The sequence below is a fragment of the Mauremys reevesii genome, linkage group 2, assembly GCF_016161935.1.
Source record: "Mauremys reevesii isolate NIE-2019 linkage group 2, ASM1616193v1, whole genome shotgun sequence".
Lineage (NCBI taxonomy): Eukaryota > Metazoa > Chordata > Testudines > Geoemydidae > Mauremys > Mauremys reevesii.
The window spans coordinates 90,888,813-90,912,329 of record NC_052624.1 but is presented as its reverse complement, the minus strand read 5'-3'; the positions used below and the strand labels follow the sequence as shown (position 1 = coordinate 90,912,329).

The following is a 23,517-nucleotide window of genomic DNA, read 5'->3' as shown; positions in this document are numbered from 1 at the left end:
GGGGCCACTTAGGGATCTGGGGCAAAAATTGACCCTGCTAGTGAAGGCAGAGGGCTAGACTCAATGACCTTTCAAGGTCCCATCCAGTTCTAGGAGATTGGTATATCTCCTTTTATTACCACTGAGAACACTTTCTCTCTTGTTCTCATGTGTTTCATCTTGGTGTTTGTTAATTGCACTGTCCTGTAGGAGCACAGCAGCCTTTGTGGATTGCAGATGGAAATTCAATTGCAGATGTAGCTAGGTCCTGAATTATTGGTGGCTTTGATGCCCACTACCGAGGCTTCGAACCAGCAGTGGAACTAGAGTAGGAATCAATAGAGGAATCTGAGAACTGTGGCATTGTGTTCATAGTAGCCTGTCCTATTGAGGCTACAGGTACCCTCATTCTGCACAAGTAGGAGCTTCTGCATTGCTTTCATCTTTAGTAATAGCTAGTTACAGTAATCCAGTTGAGGAGGTGAGTGCATGAATCACTTTGGGTAGATCATCCAAGAGAAAAGAAGAGTGAAGTGTACTATCTAGCTGATGGCCGAAGGTGGCTTTTTTGCAATCCATACATCTTGATAACCTGTGCTTAGTTCTAAGTTGAACAGGACCTAGAAGTTTCTCAACCCTTTATTAAAATGGGGTAGAGTTCTTCAATGGCGTCTTGCTAGTTTTCCAAAGCAGCCCTTCCAACCAGCATCACTTTGGTCTTGCATGGGTTGAGTTTGAGCCAGCTGGTCTTCCTCTAGGTGCTGCTCTCCTGTAGGCATTGTGACATCCTTGTGGTGGCCATGGCTGCATCTGTTGAAAATGATACACAAATGAATGTCCTTGGCATGTTGTTGGCAGCAGAGCTCATGGCATATCCCCGCAACTCAAAATAGTTTGATGTATATTGAAGAGAAAGGAGGAATTTCATTATGCTTTAAGAGACTCCACTATTGAGGGCTCCCTGAGGTAAGCAGAAATTGTCCACTGTCACTGTGTCCTGTTAGAGGAGAAGTTGGAATCTCTGCAGTACCGTACCATTCCAGGTTTGCTGTGCAGGTGGGTCAATAGCACTCTGTGGTCCAACTCCTCGAAGGCAACAGAGAGGTTGAGTAGTATAAGCATTAACATATAGCCTCTATTGCCATGGGGAGATAATTCATTAATGCTAGTAGGGCTGTGTCTCTGTGCCGTGTCCTGGTCTGAGACATTCAGTAAGTTAGTACATATCACATGTTATTAGAACTTAGTTATCACTATTTTCTAATTGTTTTAAGAGAATCATAGAAATGTAGGGCTACAAGGGAGGTTATCTAGTCCAGCCCCCTGTGCTGAGGCAGCTTTAAGTATGCTTACACCATCCCTGACAGGTGTTTATCTAACCTGTTCTTAAAAACCTCCAGTGATGGAGATACCACAATCTCCATTGGAAGCCTATTTCAGTACTTAACCATCCGTATAGTTAGAATTTTATTCCTAATATCTAGCCTAGGTCTCCCTTGCTGCAGATTAAGCCCATAACTTCTTATCCTCCTTTCAGTGGATATGGCAAACAATTGATCACCCTCCTCTTTATAACAACCTTTTACCGATTTTAAAACTGTTATGTACCCCTTTAGTCTTTTCGCTAGACTAAATATGCCCAGTTCTTTCAGCCTTTCCTCATGGGTCACGTTTTCTAAATGTTATATCATTTTTGTTGTTCTCTTGTCCAATTTGTTCACATCTTTCTTAAAATGCAGGGCCCAAAACTGGATACAGGACTCCAGCTGAGGCCCCACTCATTGCTGAATAGAGCAGAACAACTATTGCCTGTTTCTTACCTATGACACTCCGATTACTACATCAGAAGGACATTTGCCTTTTCCACAGCAGTATCACACTGACTCATATTCAGTCTGTGATCTGCTGTAGCCCCCAGATCCCGTTCTCCAGTACTGCTGCCTAGCCAGTTATTCCCCCTGTGTATTTGTGTGATTTCTGTGATTTTTTTCCTTCTGAAGTACAATACTTGCAGAATACTTTATTGAATTTCACTGTGTTGATTTCAGATCACTTCTCCGGAATTCTGCTAGGAATGGCAGATGAGAGACAGGGTGATAATTTAGAGAATGTTTATGTATCAAATTTTGGCTCTAACCAGATAATTGGGGGTGAGTGTTGTTTTTTGAAAAGGCTGCAGGTTTACTTTTCTGAGGACGTTGTTGATAATTTTCATTATCAGACGACACGGTTGCTCTTTGCTAGCCTAAGAAGAAACACCGAAGGAACAAATGTTTCTCAAGTCTCCGATGTGCATGAGTGGGATAAACTCCATTGCAGTGGTGGAGCAGAGAGCAGTTACAGGCATCCAGTCTGGTTCTGAGTATTCTGCCTCACTGAGTTCCTCGTGCAGCTGTTTGATCTCTTCTGCAGAATATAACGAGGGTTCCTCGCAGCAGCTGATGCTTGGGTCTGATGTTTGAATAATGCAGCTAGTTGACTATGGGGTGTGGTTTTGTAGCTGAGCTGGTGGTGTCCTACAAGAAATCTTCACGCTGGAGGCTAGATTTGGAGCAGATGTTCTACCACTTCCATTCTATTTTCTGCCTGAGTGGTTCGTCTGACGTCGTTTCTTGGTGAACCATGCTGATATTGTTGGTCGGTGTGGGAATAGAGTCAACTGTGGGTGTCAGGGGATTAGACTATTCTAGTAACTCTTCAGATCTAACTTTGGGTGGCTTGCTTTTGTAAGGCAAGCTGGAAACATAACTGATTCAAGTTTGCTTGATTCAAAAGTTTTCCACAGTTGAACCAACTTTGCTGGTTCATTCCCTTGTAAGTTGCTCGGCAGTTAGTAGGAGATGACCTCTCCCTCAGCACCTGTTAGCCCTAAGCAAACAGTCAATATCCTCAGGTGTTGTGGCTCAGATGAAAAGATTTATCCAAGGCTGACATAAAAATATCCTTATTCATACTGCTCAGATTCAGGCAAGTGGTTGTCATGGTTGCTGAGTTTAGCTTAAAACAAGGAATAATAAATGAATTCAAATAATGAGCAGGACAACAGAATAGAACATTTTAAATAAACAATATCTACTAAAAACAAGATCCAGGCATTGGCTAGCTGTATGAACAAGTAACAGAAATTTGAAGACTTAAGAAATGTTATAATCTGATAAACTATAAACCAGTCCGATAAACAATCAAACTGCAAGTTCAAAATCTCCTCCAAATTAATAATGAAGGGCACAGAGCAGTGCTGAAATCGGTGAGCTGCTTCTCATATGCAGCACAAACTCTTTTGGTAACCTGAAGAGATCATACATTTTAGTTATTCTAATGCTGTGCTCAGATGACAGGTGTAGCATATAACACTCAAACACTGCTCCATACATTGTTTAGATGACCCGCCCAGGCCATAGAGTATATCAGCTCCACCACTCTACCAAGGTTGCGGGCAATGTGAGAAGGAATAACTGTTCTATAAGCATACTGCAGGTGTGCCAAAAAAAATGTATGCACTCAGTCAATTTTCTTTCATTGCAAGGAGTCCAATACATTGTGGAAAGCTGTAGACTATATCTGACATCCCAAAGAAAGATGGTAGAAACAGGTTTGTGTGTGTAGCCAGGAGAGGAAGGGGATAAGCTGAACAAGAATTAGACAAGGTAAGCATAATTTAAAGGTATAAGGTGTATGGCAGTGCAACACTGAGGTAGCAGAGTTATGCACTCAAAAATCAGGAAATGGGAAAGTTTAGGTTAAATATATAACATTAATTCTGCCTCCTAGAGTTCATTTCAAAGCTGGACACCTGAATTAAATTCTCTAACTTGCTAAATAGTAGGAGAGTGAAGAAATAAAAAGGAAAGGCCTAAAAGCCTTTTGACAAAGTTGGAGTTCTACGACACTTATATCTGCCTGGGAGAAGGCAGCATGAGCCTTTCCCATATTATCTGTGCCAACTCTGGTGGTGATTGTCCAGGTGATGGGAAAGAAGGAAAGGCCACGGTAACTCATTTTTTTAGATCCAGATTTAGTTAAGGACCATATTTAACATTCAGTATAATTATATTTATTTAATACAAGCTATTATTTTTTCTCTTTATTAGTAATATTAGTATTACAGTGGTGCCTAGAGGTCTGCCACCAGGATCTGGGCCCCATGGGACCAGGCACTGCACATACACCTCATCACAGACAGTCACTTTCCTGAACAGCTCACATTCTAAACAGGCAAATCTCAGATAGACACAGATCAATAAAGCATCTTGTCAGTTACATTTTATTTTAAATTGTGCCAACCCAGTCCCCTCCCTATTGTCCTTTGTCCCATTATGCTGCCCTTCCACCCTGCCTACTCTATGAAGACAGCGATGGAGAGGATGGGGGGGAAGAATCTGACGGTGCCTGTGTAATGGAAAATATCTCAAATCATAGCTGTCACAGTTCAGGGCAACTGAACCTGTATTCCCCCTCCATTGTCTAGCAAGGGCATCCACTCTAGGCTCCCAGCTCTTCAGGTGTCATCTCTCTTGGGCAGAGACTCATGTCTCTCTCCTTTCTGTCTGGGATTTTTCCCAGTTCCCTGTGATATCCCTAGCAAGCCAGACTGCCTGAACAGGTTTGCATTTATGCTTTGCTTTCTCTCCAAAGGCTTATGAGCAACGTAATTGCCCACAGTTCTTTCTAAGCAAGCACATTTATTCTTAAGGGAAAGCATTATACTGAAAACCTATTAAAACCAATAAAAGAACCTACACACAGGCTAATCAGCTCACCAGAGATCACACACACACACCCTAATTCCAGCAGACACTTTGGTAGGAGTCAGTTCTTCAAACCCCACCAAGGGGTTTTTCCATGGTTACAAGTGCATAACAACTTTATCTCAGAACAAGCACACCTGGGCATAGGCTAATCTTTCCTTTTTACAGCTTGGGCCTTTGTTGTTAAGAGGTCAGGAACAGGTAATCATTAGACAATAGTCCCTTCCTCAGGATGTAGCTTCCTGCAGCTGGGTTTTTGCATACCAGTGTACTGGGTGGGGGAGAGAGGGACTCATACTAACCTTCCCCTAGATATTTCCCAGGTAATCCACTTCACACATATTCTCCCAAAAACATTCTTGTCTGGCATGTTGTTCAGTATAAATTCTTTGATCATCCAGGCCCACTATAATATGTGAACTTAGAAATTAATACAATTGACTCCAAAGATACTTAAACTTAATCCAGTAAGGTTTTTTCAAGGTGCGACATTCCCCTTTGGTTTTATCTGGACCAGTGATCTGCTAGGTCACTCCAATCCTCGACTCTGGGAGCCAGCCTTCCCCTGCTCTGCTGTGAGAACCCCCACTCCTGGGCTGTTCACCCACAGCCTCTGGCATGTAAGCTGCTCCTTGGATTGTGCAACCGAATGACACTAGCCAATATCTCCAGTCCCAGACACAACCCTAAAACTGCCGTCTTGCAGTGTCCAGTTATGCCCACTGAATGCTGCAAGCTTATATGAGTTCGTCAATTTAACAAAGAAATTGATATGTACCAGGCTTGTTATCCCAAGGGGAGTCTCTGACATGCTTCAAACCAAACACACTGCTTCAAGTAGAATAAACAAACAGATGTATTAACTATAAAGATATAGTTTACGTGATTATAAATCAAAGCATAACAAGTCAGATTTGATCAAATGAAATAAAAGCAAAACGCATTCTAAGCTGGCCTTAACACTTCCAATGTCCTTACAAATTTAAATGCTTCTCACCACAGGCTGGCTGGTTGCTCTTCAGCCAGGCTCTCCCCTTTGATCAGTGCTTCAGTGGTGTTTGTAGATGTAGGTGGAAGAGAGAGGAAGAGCATGGCAAATGTCTCTCCCTTTTATCATGTTCTTTCTTCCCTCTTGGCTTTCCCCACCCCCCTTCAGAGTCAGGTGAGCATTACCTCATTGCAGTCCCAAACTGACCAAAGGAAGCAGAGTGACTCTGCCGAGAGTCCAACAGACCCTTTTGTTGCTGCCACATATTTCACTGTAGCTTCTCCTGCCCCTTTATAGTCCAGGCATGGCTTCCACCTGGAAGAGTAGATGATGGACATTAGATACTATGTCTAATATCCCTTTTGTGTGGGATCGGGACTGTCATGGCCTCTCCTCTGCCTTTGGAGCTCCATGGAAGTGAGTTCAGAGCCAGAAACATTTTGTCTTGTGTAGATATTATTTCCCCCTCAGTATCAGATACATACTGTATTTATATAGAGATATATACTCTTTAAATGGGTCTTCATTTAGATTCTCTAGTGTTTTGGAGTGTCATTAAAGCCTAGATTTTATAAGAATGGATTCTTATTCTTGACATATATAAAATATGTGCTAATCAATCTAGGCATAAATTGGCTAGTTCTCTTGTTACGGTCAGATTTTATGTCTTCAAGAGAAAATCATGGCACCTTACTACTGGAGTTACCAGAGTCTGGCAAGGAGCAAAACCCCTAAAAATGTAGAGCAAAGGAATCACAAAGGTAGACTACATGATAGGTCAAAAAAGTGAACATTCTTCCATTGAAAATAAACCCGAGGCATATATAAGTACATTCATGGACTAGTGGAAATAATGTCAGCTCCAGCTGCTCAGTCACAGACTCCAGCAACAACCTGGTTCAGCCAAAACTGCCCCACACCTCAACGTGCAACACCAGATCTACCTGCAGTATCTGCATCTCCTCATGCATGCGCTGCACCTCCATTAGTGTGGCAAAAAAAGTCCTGATAGAGAGGTTTGCCAAAATAGGCATCTCAGCCACAGCGACAGGTAGATCTACACTTCACTACACAGGCCTTTTTTGTGTTTAACCATTTTACAGTTCCCAAGTCATAGTTCTTTCCTATAGAATTGGGCTATTAGATCTTTGGGTCTATTTGTTCAACTTGGCAGGGATGTTTATCTTTGCCAACTAAAGATACACAGTAAAATTGCTATAGTATAAAATGCCTTATGATAAATAGCAAGCCTGGTTTTTTTTTTAATGCCCCTGGCAACAGTCTGAGCTGAGAAGCGAGACTACACCCATATATGTGTGTGTGCTATTTCCTTCCTATTCCCACCCTTCTCTTTAGCTGGGGGCTTAGACAAGCTAGCTGATAGCAACAGGGTTTCCTGCCACTTCCACTGTTTGCCACCCAAATGTAGTTCTGGTGGTTGGTTCTATTTCGATGCATTATAGACATCTTCAGACTACTTTGGTATAAAAAAAGTTCTTATTTCCCAAGCTACACATTTTTAACTGTCACAGCGTCAGTAAAAGCTTCTCTGCTTTGTAGAATTTTGGTTTTTGCTACATGTATTATTTATCCATTCAGTGTTAGCTTATTTTAGCTAAAGTGATGGTCAACGGTGTTTTTCACATAATAGGAGGTAGTCCATGGTGAGCCAACACAATTTTGGCGGGGACTTTGGGGAAGGGGTGGAATGGGGGTGGGATGAGGGCAGTGCAGGGTCAGGAAGAGGTGGGACAGGGGCAGGTTGAGCACCCACCGTGCAGAGGGGAAGTCAGCGCTTATGAGAACTGGCCTCTTCAGATAGCTGGGTGCCAGACTATTCAGAAGTGTTAAAGATAATCACTCACCTCTACAACCAAAAGGAAACAGGAAATCAGCGCAGATATTATGGGTTCATAGTTATGCACCTTTCTCAGGCAACTGCTAGCCGCATTCTGCATTATCTTTAGCTTGTGAGATTCTCAAGGGGAGGATGTCTTAAGTAGGCAGGTAATCTAGCCTGGAGGCAACAAAGTATGAATGTACAATGCAAGCACCACAGTAGAGAGGGATAGTTGCATCCTCCTTCCTGGCCAGCCCTAGTTAGTGAAGGGTGCTACCAGTGAATCCATGTGGATCCAAAAGAACCCTGAATCTCTGCTTTGCTGAGAAGCAGCCTTACACCCTCATTACAGAGGAGCAGAGTCTGGTTATTACTCTATCCCCATATATTGATTGTAGAGTGGGCTGCTGACTGCAGTGGTAGTGGGCCTGTCTGTGATTACTGTTGAGAGCACTATTTGAGCATCTCCCCAAAAAAGCTAAAGCTTGTCTTCGCTGCTCTTTTCCCACTAAAGTGGGCAGGAAAGTATTGTCTTCAGTGGGAGCAAGGCTGAGCCTTAAAGGAGGAAGATTAAGGCAAAATATGAGCTATCTCCTGCTTACTGATCTTAATTAAGAAATGATGATCTCATGCCACCTCACAAACAAGGTCAGTGCACCAGGAGCTAAGTGGCACCTGTGGTAGATGTAACCTAACTATAGCCTTGTGTAGAAAGGATCTCGTGACCTTTACTCTTCTGTGTGTGGGGGAGTGCACACACAATTTCTCTTATCACCATGATTCCTCCCTTATTATCTTACTGTGTTCCCTTTTGCTTGGTGCAGGGGTGAGGCGGGAGGACATGTCTGTGAATGATCCTAAGAGGCGTGATGGTGTGGAGGACGCACATATTAGTTCATAATGTTATATGGTGATAAACTGGAAGGCAGACAAACACATCTGATAGCCTCCCATTTACCAATACATAAGAGACAATTCTGAGACTAACTGTTGTGAAGTCTTTTCCCGACTTCCCGGGGTGGGGTACCAAAACTGGTTTGGCTAGGTTCAGGAGACACAAGGGCAGACACAGAACTTTAAAGAGGTTAAAAAAAGCAGGCCTTGAAGAGCAAGGATGAGAGGGGGAAGCACAGGCTATAGGGGTACAGACTGTCTCTCACAGACCCAGAAGCGGGCTATCTACATTAGCTGGGCCTACTAAGTTTTGGGTGAGGCACTTATGCAAGTGGTTATGCATGTTCATTGCATTAATACCTCTTTGCTCTTGTTATGCTGTGTTCCTTCTGTTGAGATTAAATGATATTTTGTTTGGGAAAAAGCTAATTTATGTCACAGTTTGGACTGGTCACCGCTCCCAAACGGAAGACTTGCAGGGCATCCGAATCCAGTGGGGGCTACTGAGCAGTCATGGTTGATACGCAGGGGATGGTAGCCTAGTGCCTTGGTCTGAGAGTGGGAAAATAATGAGGTTGCGCCCTAAGGGGGTGACGGCTACAGGCCTAAAGCCTGGAGAGGGAGCACTCAGAGATACATGCAGAGTGGGGCTAGAGATGCAGCTAGACTTGTATTTGACAGCTATTTTTGTCTCAGCGCTACAGAATAAGCAGAGACCTCAAGTTACATGCAGTCACAGCCTTATTTCACATAATACATATGTCAAGCAATAACCACAGACTCTGAGCAGCTTTACAATTCCCTTCTTCATATGATTTTTCCCTCAGCCATTCTGTGTACTCTGAGTATATCATGAGTCCACATGCTTTTAATTTTATATCCCAAATGTAAGGTGTGGTACAAAAAAGAGCTTAAGGTTTGAGTAACATCTTTTAAATCTGATTTTGTAACTTTTAAGTGAAAATCACCGTCCATTTCAAATTTGTGTCACAAGCAATGATCTCAATGTCTTTTTAAAATAGATTTCATTATTAGTAAAGCCTGATAATTAACTGTAAGTTTAATATTCATTCTATGGAGAGAGGAGTGGGTATGTTTTCCCTTTGTTTATTTGGATTGTGTAACCAAGTGTCAACCAACCACCAGCCCAAGATAGCCACCCTTTAGGTATAGTTAGCTTGGTCAGGCAGAAGAAGAGTTCAAAAGGTTGATTGGCCACCTTCTGTCACCTTACTCATCCTTTTATCAGTTCATATCTGACAATACTTGCAATGAATACTGGAGGTAGAGACCGCACCTTTTTGCAGCTCATACAGGTTTTAAAAATGCCCCTAGGAAACCACTCCAAGATTTCCCTGAATATAGATTCTTTTGCCCAGGAAATCTTGTCCAAGTTCAGAGCAGTATGGAAGAATCAGGAAAGACCCCAAGAAGTACTACTGAGGCTCAGCTAAGCAAGGTCCTCTATGAACAGTGGGTGATAACTTAAGTACCACAGCTCCTTCTAGATAGCCATAAACAACTGAAAGATAGATATTCTTAGGTTATGGCAGAGAACTGGGACTCAGAAGTTCTAGGTTCTGTTTCTGGCTCTGTCAGGGACTTCCTACATGACAAGATCAAGTCACTTAGACCTTTCTTTGCCTTAGTGCCCTGTCTGTAAAATGGGAATAATAATGCTTCATTAGGGAAGATTAAATCAATTCATTAATGTGGGAGACGTTGCTCAGAGATTATGGTACTAAAGGTAAAAATAAATTATTTTTTGTAATTTAAAAGAAAACTACCAAAGGACTTTGTACAAACACGTTACAGTCATTGTCATAACATTTAATGTGGTACATCTTTGCTAGAACTTGATATCTGGAGTGGTTTTCCCAAGGTTGAGAGGGAGCTGCTCCTAAGCACAAAAGAAAGTGCCTGTTGTGAGGCCTGTCGGGCATGAAGAGCTTTCAAACGGCAGTTATATGGTTCATCCAAATGTCTTATTCCAACTCTCTGGGAGACAGCTCATGACCTAGCGTTTAGTTTAGATCAACAGATTGTGACATGCAAATATTTTTGTAGGAGCACAATGATTTCAGATCTGATACTAGCCACTGAGAGGCTAAAAACTGAGAAGAAGTACCTCAATAAAATGGTTACCAAACTCGTTGAAGAAAACCAGAAGTTCTTGGGTGAAAACAGGCATTTCCGAGAAAAGATGGCAAGGTAAAACCAGTGTAGATAGGTTTTCTCATTGTTATTTCTAATATAGCTCCTATTTCATGCTTCACCTGTGAGAACAGGCTTGCTTTTAATCTGATGAGTGTAAACACTCTCAAAAATATCAACTTCGTGGGGTGGGGAATGAGTGCTGTTAATGAACTGCACCTAAAACATTTAGACACTTCTCAAACTACTCCAGACTCCTGAGTTGGGAAATAATGCAGCAGTTTCTTCCTTGAGATTACTAATACTTCCTGGTTGTGGTTGGCCTAGAAATAATGTGGGGAAAGGCTATTCATGTGGTATTATTTTATGCCTACATCTTGGTCCAAGTCAGAATATAGAAAAGTGCAGAAATGGGCAACTGTGATTTTTTTTTCCAAAAGTTAACCAGAGTTAAAAAAGCTTATACCCAAATAAATGTGTTAGTCTCTAAGGTGCCACAAGTACTCCTGTTCTTTTCACAGTTTCTCAAATTTTCTTTTTGGGGGTTAAGTCCTTATTTCAGTTTTTAATTTATATAAGTTTTATCTAACCAGCTTTATAAATGACATTTGGAAGTGGGGCGAAGAAACTCTAGTGTGAAATATGATCTTATGTAGTCAAACATTTTTTTAAAATCCTTTTACTCTTGCCCTAACATTTTTCCTGAAACAAGGACACAATCTCTCAAACTGCAGTTGGTCACATACTCTTAGCTGTGTCATTGTGTCTTGCAGTTTTCAGAGCTCTCCAGTGCCTAGGAAAAGAGTGGTGGAAGAGATTGATGAGGTGAAGTCAACCTTTACCAAGGTCAAGGAGTTGCAAGATTTAGAGTGGCAGAAGGTGGAAGAGGTTGGAGAATGAAGTGTGAATAGAGTTACTATATTGGGCAAGGGAAACATTGAAGTGTAGCTACTCCCTCAATGCTGCAACGAGAAAAGTTAGCGTAAGGAAAAGCAAAGTTATGTCCAGAGGGTGTAGCCTGAGTCTTCCCTCACTTACACTGTTTTAACTCTAGTGTAATTCCACTGACATCAGTATCTGTGTCTGGGATCAAGGGACAGGGGCTGTTTTCCAGTCTCTGCCACTGATTCATTGTGTAACTAGGGACAAGTAATTTAAATTATCTTCTTTAAATCCCAGATGCATTGAAGTCAGTGGGAGTTTCCCCCATTAATTTGGACAGGATTTCACTCTCTGATTGTTTGTCTATGTGAAAAAAGGTTATACTAATATTTACCGACAGTATTTCTGTAGGTGTTGGACCTCTTAATTAAAGAGAATTCCAATGTAATCTAGAAGTTCTAATCACTACAGCTAATTACAAAGAAATACAATGTAATGAAGAATAAAGAATAATCAGAAAGGAAGCTGCCATGTTGACAATTTTTTGATGCAAAATTGGAGTGCCCTGATAGGAAAAAAATCGACGTTTTCAATATATTTTAATAGCATTTTCTGTTAATGTCACAGTAGTTAAACTGAACCAGGAAACTGATCAAAAGAATTTTTAGCTGTTTTAAGACTTAACTCATAACAATCTGGAAATGTTCAACTTTCCAGTGCTCTAGAATGACAAAACTGATTCCTTCAGTCCTGCTTTGCACCATCAGATTATGTCCTTGCTGAGAAGCATAATTAAAATGGGAGTCCCCATAGAAAAAGGTCTTGAAGGCATTTTTACATTTCCATGGCACACAGCTTCAGATCTTGAGGCCTCACATGGAACCTCTCTTATTCTGAGCCATAGACCTGGAGGCTCGGGAAGTTTCTGCTGGCCAGAATAGGGTTCTTCTTATTTGTTCTTTAAGGTAATATTTGGTTTTAAATTGCAGATTTCTGAATTCCATGAATGTAAGATTCATAAGAATGGAGAATTTCTAAGTACAGAGAGGATAAATCACTTAAAGGCAAGTGGGAAAATAATACCCGGTACATAATATATATTGTTAATGTATCAGTGCAGTACATGGACTGGCCTCAAGCAATATCACTGTGGGCTATGATCACATTGCATTTCAACTCCTAAGCCACATTAGACCTGGTCAGTATTTGCATGTGGACTTCCAGACCAACACCAGGTACCGTCGAAAGTAGTCATTAGGTGGCTTCTGAGTCAGTGCTGAATAAAAACTCCAGCATGTTGATAAGGAACACTGTGCGTCTAGTGGTGCCCTTTTTTGAGATGAAACATAAACTCAGGGCCCTGGCTGCTTTGGGTAAAGTCTTCAATTTATGTAAGAGTAAAGTGTTAGTTTAGCCTCTGTGTCTTGGCAGAATTCCAGATTCAGGTAGATATATGCTGCTTACCTAAATTCTCCCTAGAATTTTGATGGGATAACATGTTCTTCACTTCTTGCCCTAAGTAGTTGTATGGTGTTAAACAGCTGCCATGTTCCAAACCAGATGAGACTGCATTTAGTTGTGGGTGAAGTGATTCTTGTATATGTAGTTTGTAAGTTTCTGGAATCCTTTGGGAAGAAATGTTGTTACCATTAAAAAATCCCACTGTATGGTTATTATGGCTGAATGTTGTAACACTTGGCTCAGCAAATTAAAACACAGAAAGAGAAAAAAATAACATTGCTCAGATTGAAGGTTGCTTTTGCAAATGCATTGAGACATTCTAGAATTGTGTCTTTTTAAACCTTTCTCCAGTTCTGAGAATGATTTGCTGCTTGAGAAGCTGGTCAGAACAATCTTTTAAAACAAAAGTAGAGATAAGAAAATACTTCTAAATCTGGAAAGGGACCAAAAATGAATCACTCAAGAGAAGGAGGTATCAGACAGTTTATATGTGTTAAAAAGAGAAGAACCCGCAACAGGAAGAATAGTTTCATCCACTTGTGAAGTAGGTTGGATCAACTGATTAGAAGTTTAGGCAGCAAAATACTGCAACAAAAAGAGAAGAAAAGTGTGATGGGGAAGAAGTCTAGTCAGGTTTAATGTGCAGGCCCATCTTGAATAGAGAACTTGGTAAAAAAACAAAACAGTTACAGGTGGCATGGAAAGTCCCACTTCATGTACAATATATTAGTAACTATTACATTCTGACCTGCTGCATAGCCATTTCCAGGACATGATATTTCCATAATATAAGGACTAGTTAACTTATAAAGAGGCATCAGTGAAGGGCTTTCATTGAGAAAAATCACAAGTGAAGTTGAAAGGACACATTTGCTGTTGAGAAAGCATTACTAATTAATTATTCATTTTTATTTATTTGTATTATAGTAGCAGCTAGAAGCTCTCATCGGAATTTGGGTTTGTTGTGGTAGGCACCCTGCACATCTATAATGAAAAGGTGTTTCTTCCGCATAGAGCTTACAGTCTAAGCATAGAATCAAAGAAATGAAGGGCTGGAAGGGATCTCAAGAGGTCATCTAATCCAGCCCCGTGCACTGAGGCAGAACCAAGTAAAACAAGACCGTCCCTGACAGGTGTTTGTCTAACCCGTTCTTAAAAACCTCCAAAGATGGGGATTCCTCAGCCTCCCTTGGTAACCTATTGCAGTACTTAACTATCCTTAGAGTTAACAAAGTTTTCCTAATATCCAGCCTAAATCTCCTTTGCTGCAAACTCAGATGATGACTTCTTGTGCTATCCTTGGTGGATTTGGAGGACAATTGATCACAGAACAATCTTTTACACATATGAAGGCTGTTATTAAGTCGTCCCTCAGTCTTCTTTCCTCAAGAGTAAACATACCCAGTTTTTTTAACCTTTGCTCATAGGTCAAGTTTTCTAAACTTCTTATCATTTTTGTATCACTCTTCTGGACTCTCCCCAATCTGTCCACATCTGTGTTAAAGTGTGGTGCCCAAAACTGGACACAGTACTCTAGCTGATGCCTCACCAGTGATGAGTACAGCAGGATAATTACCTCCGATGTTTTACGGAAGGGGTGGGCAAACTATAGCTTGGGGGCCACATCCGGCCGTGCAGATGTTTTAATCCGGACGTCGAACTCCTGCTGGGGAACAGGGTCCGGGGCTTGCCCAGCTCTGCGTGTGCTGTGGCTCTGCACAGCTCCCAGAAGCAGCGGCATGTTCCCCTTCTGGCTCCTACACATAGGGGCAACCAGGGGGCTCCGCACACTGCCCTCACCCCAAGTGCTGCCCACGCAGCTCCCATTGGCTGAGAACCATGGCCAGTTGGAGCTGCAGGGGCAGCACCTGTGGATGGGGCAGTGCGCAGAGCCGCCTGGCCCCACCTCTGCCTAAGAGCTGGAGTGGGGACATGCCACTGCTTCTGGGAGCTGCTTGAGGTAAGCGCTGCCTGGAACCTGCACCCCTGACCTGCTCCCACGGCCCAATCCCCTGCCCCAGCCTTGATTCCCCCTCCCGCCCTCCAAACCCCTTGGTTCCAGCATGGAGCATCCTCCTGCACCCCTAACCCCTCATCCCCAGCCTCACTCCAGAGCCCACACCCCCAGCCAGAGCCCTCACCACCCTCCCACACCCCAACCCCCAATTTTGTGAGCATTCATGGCCCGCAATACAATTTCCATACCCAGATGTGGCCCTTGGGCCAAAAAGTTTGCTCACCCCTGTCTTATGTACAACACTCCTCTTTTTTCTGCAGTATGACTGCCCAGCCAGGTATTCCCCATTTTGTATTTGTGCATTTGAATTTTCCTTTGTAAGTGTAGTATGTTGCACATGTCTTTAGTTGCTGCTACCTGTAAAAGCAAGGAGGAGCCTTATTCTCTACTTCACTGACTGTCACATATATTTCCCACATATACTTGTAATGTGAAAGGAGCTATTGTGAACTATAAACATACGAAGCATCTCCCTTCTTCCAGAACAAAAGACTTTGGAAAGCAACTAACATGGAAAGGAATTAATAATTTTTAAAAAAAAAATAATAAAACACAGGATATACTTACAATGAAGAAGTCCCGTGGAGAGAGTTTTCCTTAGTATGTGTTTGTAGGAACATATTGAAGATAGAATTGTATTTTCCCAAATAAGCCATTATGATAAACCAATGATTTCTCTCTGTGTTTGACCCTACTCAACCTCACATGCCTCCCCTTTTTCTGTTAGATGTATTTGCAGCAGTGGGAGAGGGAGATGGAAGACAAGAAGGAGGACATTATAAAGGTAACAAGACATGCCTTTATTTATGAAGCAGGAAATTAATTCTTGTGGCAGAAATCTCTGAGTGTGATAACTTGCAGTGACTATTAAAAATAGTCTTATATTGGGAGATTAGTGCTTGTAAAATGCCAGCCTCTCTGCTTTAGAGACCGAAGTCCTCTATCCACAGAACACATATAGCAGCAGCACAATAAACTTCCTTGTTGCTCAACCAATGTACCTTACCCCTGCAGTGGAGGGACCACCTCCAACCAAGCAAGTTTCTCAAAATTACCCACTGTTGCTCTAGCACTGAAAAGCTCCACCCGTGGTAGCCATGGTGGGAGCACTAGTGCACACCAGCCACCAGTTTTAATCACAATGTTATTTACCTCTGCTTAGAGCAGGTCTAGACAACACAGAGGTCAAAACACCAATGGCTATTACTGAGCTGACTACAACCAGCTCCCCCAGCAATGCTATCACTAGTGCAGCTGCGCTAACTGTGCTGCAATGGTGGGAAATTATATGGACAAAGCTAGTGTAGACAAGACATTAGGATGAGAGGGTAGTTCAGTCTCCATGACCCACTGATTCCTTATTTTTTTTCTGATACTATCAACAAGGGATCATTAGATTAAGTGCTGTTATGACTTGTGCTCTTCTCCATTAGAAAATGGACTAGGACCACCAGTTTCACTTTGGGGAACTGAACAATGACAACGTCTGAGCCCAGATTTTCAGCCAGGCTTCTGCCTGGCCACTCATTTTGCAGTCACACTTTGAACTTGCAAAAATAGAGCTCCCAGTTTTTGCTCTCATATTTCATCGCGGGCACAAATATTAGCACCTCAGTGGATAACAGCCTGTTTTGCTGCTACAAAGAATGAGGTCTTGAAAATCTGGGTCTTGACTTTCTAGATGCAGGATTTGAATGAGTCATGTAATGTGAAAATCTCTGTATTCTATAACCCATCTAGTTACCTCATAAGTTACTTTGAATAAACACAATCACAGGTGCTGGAACTAGCTGTGCTGGGGTTGCTGCAGCCCCCACCCTCCGGCTTGAAGAGATTTCCATAATATACAGGGTTTACAGTTTGCTTCAATAGCTCTCGGCACCCCCACTATACAAATTGTTCCAGCACCCCTTAACACAATGTTAAGATGGAGCATTTTGGTCTGATGGAGGTTCCCTCTTTGGTTAGTTTGCAGGTTTTAATGTTTGTTTTTGGTAAGGAAAAGTGCTTTTTCATTTTTTGATCAAGACAGTAAAATTATGTACTTGTCAAAGCAGGGTCTCTGTCAAGGTTGTGAACTTGTACCTATGGCTGTGGTTTCAGTTCTTCACATTAAGAAAGGACAACACTGATTCTTCTGGTCGCCATGAACCAAGCTCACAAGTCTGCAGAGTAGTACTGTAGGAAGGATTTAATGCTAACTGGGCCTGGATCCACCTAAAACTTAGGTCAACCTAGCTACTTCAGTCAGGTCTGTGAAAAATTTCACACCCTCTGCAACATAATTATGTCAGTCTAGCCCCCACTGTAGGCACAGCTACGTCAATGGAAGAATTCTTCCACTTACCTAACTACTGCCTCTCAAGGGGGTGGATTTACTACAGTGATAGAAAACCCCCTTCCATCACAGTAGTAAATGTCTACACTGTAGTGCTATAGTGGCCTACTTGCAGTGCTACAGCTGAGCCACCACAATGTGTATAGTGTAGACATACCCTCAGAGTCCCAAACCTACTGTGTGTTTCCAGAAAGTGAGGAGGAACAAGACTGACTGATTGATTTATTCAATTTCTCCATAGTCTGCCACTGAATGCATGTGTTTGTGAGTATGGGCCCTAGGAACCAGGACTTTACATTCTATTGTCTGCGCTGACTTGGATGACTTTGGACAAGCGTGTCCTTGGAGGACTTAGTGACCGTAACCTGTCTCCATTTACCCAGTTGAGAAATGGGTTTAGTAATATTTAGCCATCTCACAGTCGGAGTGTGAGGATTAATTAATCTGTAAATACTTTGAGATCCTTGAGTGATAGTTACTATTTCAGTGTAAATTGTAATTATTAAAGAACTACTGATAGAAAACTGCTACACTTGAGCTGTGCTAATAGCTATTCCTTTTAAGAAATGTATTATTAAGAGTAATATATGTTTTAAGAACAAAAGAAGCAACTGAAGTTTTTCCTCCAGCAACATGTATTTGTTTTTTGTTTATTTTCAGGAAAAGCACCAAATATCTGAAACAAGAGGAACCGTGGCAGAACAGGGCAAAATTATAGAGGTATAAAATCCTATTACTAGTCAAAATATAAGATCTCTCTCTGTCTGTCTAGGTAGTTATAAGACCCTTATCCCTAGAGCATCTCAGCCCTTCCCAAAATGAATAACAAGAATGACAAACTATGAAACAACAGGATAAAACGTAATATAGATTTTAGTGTAAGGGAATTTGCATCGCAATAACCTCTGTAGGGCCCCAAAGGCATACAATAGAGAGCACTTTTATCCATCACCACCATGCAGCAAGCAGTAACTTTACTTTTAAAGTGTGTGGCTCCGGAATGCGTGGTAATATGGTGAGCACAGGAGATCAAGTTTGGGAGTTCCTATAAGTTTGTTTATCATCGTCTGTTTGAGACATGAATATTTACAAGGATCATATTGATGTCAGTGTTTTGCTAATGAACGGAGACTTGACTTGTATTGTGCACTCAACTAGTGAATTTCCAAATGCGAAAAAGGCTCAATTGTGTGTGTTTGGTTTCTTTTTAACTGTTAAGAATCTTCAGACACAAATAAACCACCTGCGAGAGGAGCTCAAAAATTCGGAACTAATTGCATGGTAAGTATTGGCAATCCATTATTAAGCAATCAATGTGTAAGCGCCTGGAGGACAGTAAGATTATAAGAAATAGCCAACATGGATTTTTCAAGAACAAATCATGCCAACCCAACCTAATTTCCTCCTTTTACACGGTTACTGGCCTAGTGGATTGGGTGAGGGGGAGCAGTAGATGTGATATAGCTGTATTTTAGTAAGGCTTTTAACACAGTCCTATATGGCAGTCTCATAAGCAAATGAGGGAAATGTGGTCTAGATGAAATTACTATGAGGTGGGTGCACAATTCGTTAAAAGACCATATTCAAAGAATAGTTATCAATAGTTTGCTGTTAAATTGGGAGGGTGTATCTAGCGGGGTCCTGCGGGGTTTAGTCCTGGGCAGGTACTATTCAATATTTTCATTAATGATTGGGATAACGGAGTGGAGAGTGTGCTTATAAAATCTGAAGATGATACCATGCTTAGAGAGGTTGCAAACACTTTGGAGGACAGGATTAGAATTCAAAACAACCTTGACAAATTGGAGAATTGGTCGGAATTCAATAAGGTGAAATTCAATAGAGATAAGTGCAAAGTACTTCACTTAAGAAGGGAAAACCAAATGCACAATTACAAAGTAGGGAATAACTGGTGAGGCACTCATAATGCAGAAAAAGATCTGGGGTTTATCGTGAATTGAATACGAGTCAGCAGTGGGATGCAGTTGAAAAAAGACTATTATTTTAGAGTGTGTTAACAGGAGTGTTGTATGTAAGGAAGTAATTGTCCTACTCTACTCTGCACCGGTGAGGCCTCAGCTGGAGTATTGTGTCCATTTCTGAGTGTCACGGTTTAGGAAAGATGTGGAGAAATTTGAGAGAGTCCAGAAGAGAGCAACAATAATGATAAAAGGTTTAGAAAACCTGACCTATGAAGAAAAATTTTAAAAACTGAGCATCTTTAGTCTTGAGAAAGGAAGACTGAGGGGGACCTGACAAGTCTTAGGTGACTAAAGAGTTGTTATAAAGATGACAGTGATCAATTGTTCTTTATGTCCACTGGAGGTGAGACAAGACATAATGGGCTTAATCTGCAGCAAGGAAGATTTAGGTTAGATATTAGGAAAAACTTTCTAACTATAAGGAGAGTTAAGCTCTGGAACAGGCTTCCAAAGGAGGTTATGGATTCCTCATTAGTGGAAGTTTTTAAGAGCAGGTTGGACAAATACCTGTCAGGGATGGTCTAGGTTTATTTGCTCTTGCCTCCGCGCAGAGGGCTGGACTTGATGACATCTGAAGTCCCCTTCCAGCCCTACTTTTCTATGATTCTATGATTACTTAAAAAAATAGCACCCAAAATACTTTCGGGTAGTTCATTCCTGAATTAGCTGCCATTCGTTGTTTTTAATTATTAGTATTATGCCTTTGCATAGCATCTTGCAGGTACCTGGCATTTATAAAGCATAGACAAACTTGGTCCCTACCTGAAAACCTTAAATACTAACAGAACAGAAGTTTCAATTTACACTTATATGGGTGGTCAGGAAAGATTTGGACTCCAAGTGTGGACTGTCTCCTCCTGAGGAAAGAAATCTGTGGGAAAGACTCAGGATACCCTTTTCTAGTCTATTTCATTTACGTTGTGCACCTAATTCATATTAGTACTTTGAAGAAGGATGGATAAAAATAGCAAAAGCAGCAGCAAAGCTGTCAGACAGGTAGTGTCACTTTTAGAGCACCTGTAAAATGGCTGTGTTTCTTTTAGCCACCAGTATCTCATATAAGCTGCCTCCCAGTTCTCGCATTCATATTGTAATTTTTCACACAGATACACTTTCAAAATCTCCAAGGTCTAAGACACCAAATGATCATTTCATGGCCATCTTTGGTTCTAAATACACAGTCTTAGCCATGTGATTCTAAGCACTGCACGTATCGCCCCCACCCACCCTTTGCTCATCATGCAGCACAAAAATAAATCCTGTGAGTTCAATAAAACCAGGGCTTGAGTGTTTCCTGTTGGCACTCACTTGCTTATTTTCTTGCTCAAATACCTTTAAGCACAGAGAAATTTACGCATTTGTGTATATATCTGCAGTGAACATTAGCCCCTTCTGAAGGGTCCCTTCTCAAGTATTTTTCCCCAGTAAAACATTGTTTTCTTGGTTCACTGTTGCACTGTCGTAGTTTAGTGAGTGGAAGTTTAGAGTATGTGCAGCACCATTGGGTAAGCAGCACATGAAAGCCAGCGATTCCCAGCACCAAGGGCCAAGTCACTTAGAGAGATGGAAAGAACACATGGAATGAACTTTGGGATGTCCCTGGGACCTTGTGTATATTAGACAACCAATCAGCAGACAGAAAAGAATGTCCAGAGTTCTACTTGTACAGAGTGGTCTGCTGATATCATTGGTGTTCATGAAGGTGCAGTGTATGGGCCTCTCCTTGCTCCATTGCTGCTTTTTGAAGCTGGCTTCAATCTGGGAGCTCCTGTCTGCTTCCCCACAGTCTACATGGCTGAGGGATGAGATTGCACTTGGGGCCTGGTGCCCTTTGAGAGCTGGAGTGTCTTCAGTAAGGGTTTCCCTGCTCATGTCTAGGCCTATGGGTCAATGGCTGATTCTTTCCCCACCCTGCTGCTAAACCAAATGCTTGTACATTTAAAAACAATATCTTGAGATTCAAGAGGGAGAGAAATTGAGGGGGAGGGAAACGGGTGTGCACATATTCATCAAAAAATATTTATTTCTGCCCCAGCCCCGGCTGCTGCTCTAGCCCCAGCGGCTGACTGCCATTTGCTGCTCCAGCCCCCAGATGCTGAACCAACCCCCGGCCACTGCTGTAACGTGCCCCTCCAAAAGTGGTCAAATTTAAATTCCTGTGCATGCCCCTGCAGGGGAATAAAATAGAATGACATATCCAATATGAAATCCTGCCATAAGGAGGCTCATGACAGACTCAGCTCCCCATACCTCCTCTCCACTTTCTTGTTTTGCCTAAAATGGCACAGATACGTTCAAAAGTGTAAAAACACCCCCTTCACAATCTATATATTTGTGCCTGTGCATCATTGGGTCACAGCTTCTTTCTTTACTGAGGCACAGTTTTTGTTCCCGTTAGCACTGCTGATCTGAGCTGATGCAGCTGCAGAAGAGTCAGCTGGATTCTATTTTGGTGTCTTTGTTTTTCACAGCCAGCCAATGGAGCAGAAGGAGGTCCACTCGGAATCACCGATGCATAAGGTGGCCAAAGCAAACTTGGTAAGGCTGGACTATGCTAATGTCCCTCTTGCTGCTCCTGTGCCCTAGCCTGGAGAAAATGCAACCCAAACTCTTATGTGACTCGGTTTTTTAACTCTTGTGATTTATTGCATCATCCCACCCCCTGTGTTGGAATTACTGCATTTAAACTTGCCCAATTGCTAATCACTATCGGATGGCTGAGATTTATAACTCTGCAGTGTTTAGTTATTTATTTGTTCTCCTTGAAAGGAGAAAACATGATTTCAAAGCAATTTACACCACCTCTTTCCCTGATTCTGTTTTATTCCTTTGCAGCTTGAGAAATTAGTGAATAGCTGCCTAAGCAAAAGGCTCTCTTTGCTCAGGTGGGTGAAATGTTTTGATTATATCCAGTTCAGTTTAGCTTTTGTTTGAGAGCCGTGGGGTTAAGGCTATCCTGACTGGCACTGGAACCTCTTTGGAGAGGCAATGTGGGATAATACCTACAGCAGGGAAAATAAAATTGTATCTAAAATTAGAGCACCGAGGGACTGAGATAATAAGGGACTGGGACTTGGGATGCCTGGGTTCTTGTCCCAGCTCTTTCACTGGGTTTGTTGTGTAACCTTGCAGAAGTCACATAACAGTGCTATGCCTCAGTTTACCCATTGATAAAATGTTTACAGTGCATGTTTTCCTTGCCTAGGCTGGGTAGGTTCCTTCGAGATTATCTTAAAATGCTGCCATTGCCAACGCAGTACTTCCCTTTGCAATCACCCTTGCGCAATGGTGAGCGTCCTCTTCTTCCCGGAAAGTTGCCCTAGTCTCCTGGCTTCCTGTATCACATTGGACAAGTCACATAATCTCTCTATGCCTCAGTTCCCCATCTGTAAAATGTGGATACCACTTACTTCCTCCCGCTCGTGCTGTCACATATATTTTGATTACAAACTCTTTGCGGGCAAGGACTGTCTCTCATGTGTCAGACAACACCCAGAACAGTACAGCCCTGATCTCAGCAAGAGGATCTACTGTAATACAAATAATAATAGGAAGGAAGAATCTTTCATTAGCCAGGTGGGGTAAGAGTGAAGGAAGAGACTAGATAATTTAATAGACCTTTATTTCTAGGATTCTGTGTTGTCTTGCCTGAATGTTTTTTATCTGTGTGTGTGTCTCTCTCTTTCTCTCACTGCAGGAAACCTCCGGAGCTCAATTTCAAACTTTTACAGTGCTTGATCTTCCTCCTAGCATTGTTTATATTTTATACATATTTCTTTCATACTACCTGGATATGCCAGTTACTGCCGTGTACCTGCCACAGGCACTATACCAGTTGCCTTCGGCCGCACTGACCCTAGAATATTTGAAAGGGTCGGAACTGGATTACTACAGTGCTGTTTTCCTTTGCTTGCTTTTGGAACAGAGCAAAAGAAAGAGTTAACTTACAAAATAAACCTTTTCCCCAACACTATAAACATGCGTGCGTTAACATGTGGGCTTTCCTATGAGATCTGCATAAGTTCCTCCTACATCCTGTACTTCTCTTTTCAGTCTATACAAAAGCTTGTGTCCTTGAACTCCTCCAGTTTCTTTGCTATGATTATATATGGACCTCAGCTGCAGAAATTAGGTCCCTCTCCAAATTCTGAATGCCCAGAAAACTCTAAGGGGTTCATCCCTGCTGGCGTTTGAGTTCAGGTCATTCTCTAAAATGTCCATGAAATTAGAGATT

General features: G+C 41.9%; 1 protein-coding gene across 5 annotated transcripts; it reads left to right on the top strand.

Annotated features, from left to right (window-relative positions):
• Positions 1-799: 799 nt before the first annotated feature.
• On the top strand, positions 800-23,243 carry LOC120398574. Of its 5 annotated transcripts, XM_039526074.1 has the most exons (11): positions 800-945; positions 3,506-3,626; positions 10,517-10,660; positions 11,377-11,491; positions 12,475-12,549; positions 15,691-15,747; positions 17,962-18,021; positions 18,521-18,582; positions 21,755-21,821; positions 22,119-22,168; positions 22,981-23,243. In XM_039526074.1, exons 3-11 carry the CDS (start codon positions 10,524-10,526, stop codon positions 23,135-23,137), a joined length of 780 nt encoding a protein of 259 aa, XP_039382008.1. In that variant the 5' UTR covers positions 800-945; positions 3,506-3,626; positions 10,517-10,523; the 3' UTR covers positions 23,138-23,243. The 5 variants fall into 5 exon arrangements, with proteins under 5 accessions (XP_039382008.1, XP_039382009.1, XP_039382005.1 ...); XM_039526075.1 differs by lacking the exon at positions 22,119-22,168 and having other exon boundaries at positions 11,377-11,428; XM_039526071.1 differs by lacking the exon at positions 22,119-22,168.
• The last annotated feature ends 274 nt before the right edge of the window (positions 23,244-23,517 follow it).

Coding starts and splice junctions, on each gene's coding strand:
- LOC120398574 (XM_039526071.1), top strand. CDS start 10,524: ATGATTTCAGATCTGATACTAGCCACTGAGAGGCTAAAAACTGAGAAG. Junction 12,550..15,690: donor AGAGGATAAATCACTTAAAG/GCAAGTGGGAAA, acceptor TTTTTCTGTTAG/ATGTATTTGCAGCAGTGGGA. Junction 21,822..22,980: donor AGGTGGCCAAAGCAAACTTG/GTAAGGCTGGAC, acceptor CTCTCACTGCAG/GAAACCTCCGGAGCTCAATT.